Source organism: Plectropomus leopardus, chromosome 23 (genome assembly GCF_008729295.1).
Source record: "Plectropomus leopardus isolate mb chromosome 23, YSFRI_Pleo_2.0, whole genome shotgun sequence".
NCBI classification, from domain to species: Eukaryota; Metazoa; Chordata; class Actinopteri; order Perciformes; family Serranidae; genus Plectropomus; species Plectropomus leopardus.
This window is the reverse complement of record NC_056485.1, coordinates 27,269-29,187: the sequence shown is the minus strand read 5'-3', so window position 1 is coordinate 29,187 and position 1,919 is coordinate 27,269. Positions and strand designations below refer to the sequence as shown.

The 1,919-nt window shown below is 44.8% G+C and overlaps 1 protein-coding gene across 1 annotated transcript; it reads right to left on the bottom strand.

Moving 5' to 3' along the window:
* Window positions 1-428: 428 nt before the first annotated feature.
* Window positions 429-1,640, bottom strand: LOC121961993 (piggyBac transposable element-derived protein 3-like). Its single transcript, XM_042512153.1, has one exon. The coding sequence runs from the start codon at window positions 1,638-1,640 to the stop codon at window positions 429-431; it is 1,212 nt and encodes a 403-aa protein (XP_042368087.1).
* Window positions 1,641-1,919: the final 279 nt, after the last annotated feature.

The window sequence follows — 1,919 nt, the reverse complement described above, 5'->3', positions numbered from 1 at the left end:
ACTGTACCTTTAACACTCGGTCTACCAGAATTCTGCAACTACTAGAATGACCATAGCAGTCATTTTGACTGCTCGGACATTATTTGATTATAATTTGGATTATCATTAAAAACATCTAAGAATAAATTGGTGGAATAGGTAAAAAACACATCAAGACACTAAATGAAAACTATAATGAATCAGTGTTTTATTTATTTAATTGACACAACATAACTTCTCTGCAATTACACAGGCAAACTCGAACTGCAACCATTTTCTCTGTGAAATAAAAACAAATGTATCCTGCTTTCAAAATAGGTTGGTGTTATCATTAGACCTTAACAATGAAAAATGTTAACTATTATGAAGATTCTAAAATGCTGTGATGGCTGCCAGCCAGCTGAAGACACTCTGCTGTTATGATGCCAAGTTTTGCTTATGGCTCACAATCACTCACAGTCAGCACAGGTAACCTGTACCTTCCATGTGCAGCTCCCGCACACTACCTTGTGACATTTGACACAAGTATCCTTTGCTTTGTTTTTCTTACACTTTCTTTGCACTTGGCACTGCCTTCTCCTCTCCATCTTCTGCTGCTCCAACCGGGGCTCTCGCACCATCATTTGTCTGGCTTTCGCTGTCATGTGTCCGGAGCGAAGTTCATTTGCGAGTCGCAGTATGAAGTTCCTCCGTGACATCATCTCATCGGTGCATTTCTTGAACAGGATCGAAGCATTTATGGCAGCCAGGTCAAGAATATTATAAAAGACCGCCAATGGCCATCTTCGTGTAGGTGCTTTCACTGAGTATTTCCTCGCCATTTGATCAAGCACATCTACTCCAACCTTGGTTCTGTTGTAGTATGTAACAGTCTCTGGTTTGGCCTTTTGGCCACCTGTGATGTTGACAGCTGTGTGGACAGTGCTTAGAATGGAGACATTTTTCCTTGGTTTGCACTGATAGACTGTTAGGGTTGCACTGTCACATTTCAGCACCTCTGTAGTGTGCAGGGCCCTTTGCTCCTTTACAGATGGAGGAAGCTCTCGTCTGCTCTTATTTACCGTACCAACCAGGCTGGTTTTCTGGGCCTTTAGTGCCTTGGCAAGTTCAAGGGAAGTAAAGAAGTTATCAGTCGTGATGTTTCTCCCCTTCCCCAGGAAAGGCTTAGCCAATTTCAACACCACACTGTCTCCCAGTCGCTGTCCTGGCCTCCGTGTCTCATCTTTGCCCAGATATGGCGCAGCATTCAGCATATATTTGGTATCAACATCAGCAGCAAGCCAGAACTTGATACCAAATTTGTCAGGTTTGCTAGCTATATACTGGATGAAGCTGCACCTTGCTTTTGTTGGGAAGAGCTGCTCATCAACAGTTATATCAGCACCTGGTTTGTAGCAAGTGATGCAGTTCTGGACAAATCTCTCCCAAACTTCAGATACCAGGGCAAACTTGTTCTCCTGCAGACGTGTGCGTCTGGTCTCCTTTTTGTAAAAACGCAGGAATCGTAAGATTTCCTGAAATCTGTTTCGGGACATGGTCTTCTTGAAAAATGCACAGCCCCAGTCAGCTGACCAAAAGCTCCCCAAGTCCAGGCCTTTTCCACCTTGTGCACCACGAACGTAGATTAGAGCAACGAAGGCCTTTAGCTCATCAACAGTCATATCCCATGAACTTTCCCCTCTGACTCTATGTGCCTCAGCAACGGTGCAGGCCCTGATGTGTTTCAGCATGGAATCATCAACCAAACACAGAAAAGAGGTGAGGGCATCTTCAATGTTGCGTTTGGCATGTGCTGTGGGGCCTGCAGCTTCTGAAAGGACATTGTGACTCTGACGCCTTCCGCTGTTTTCACCTGACTGTATTACCGTCCACACTGTGCCATCTTTCGCTGTTTCATGCCTCTGTGCTGAGGGTTGTGGGACAGCTTCTTCATCCAATGG

What these genes read in the sequence shown, in the direction of transcription:
- LOC121961993 (XM_042512153.1), bottom strand. Translation starts at nt 1,640, where the DNA reads ATGACTGTTGATGAGCTAAAGGCCTTCGTTGCTCTAATCTACGTTCGT.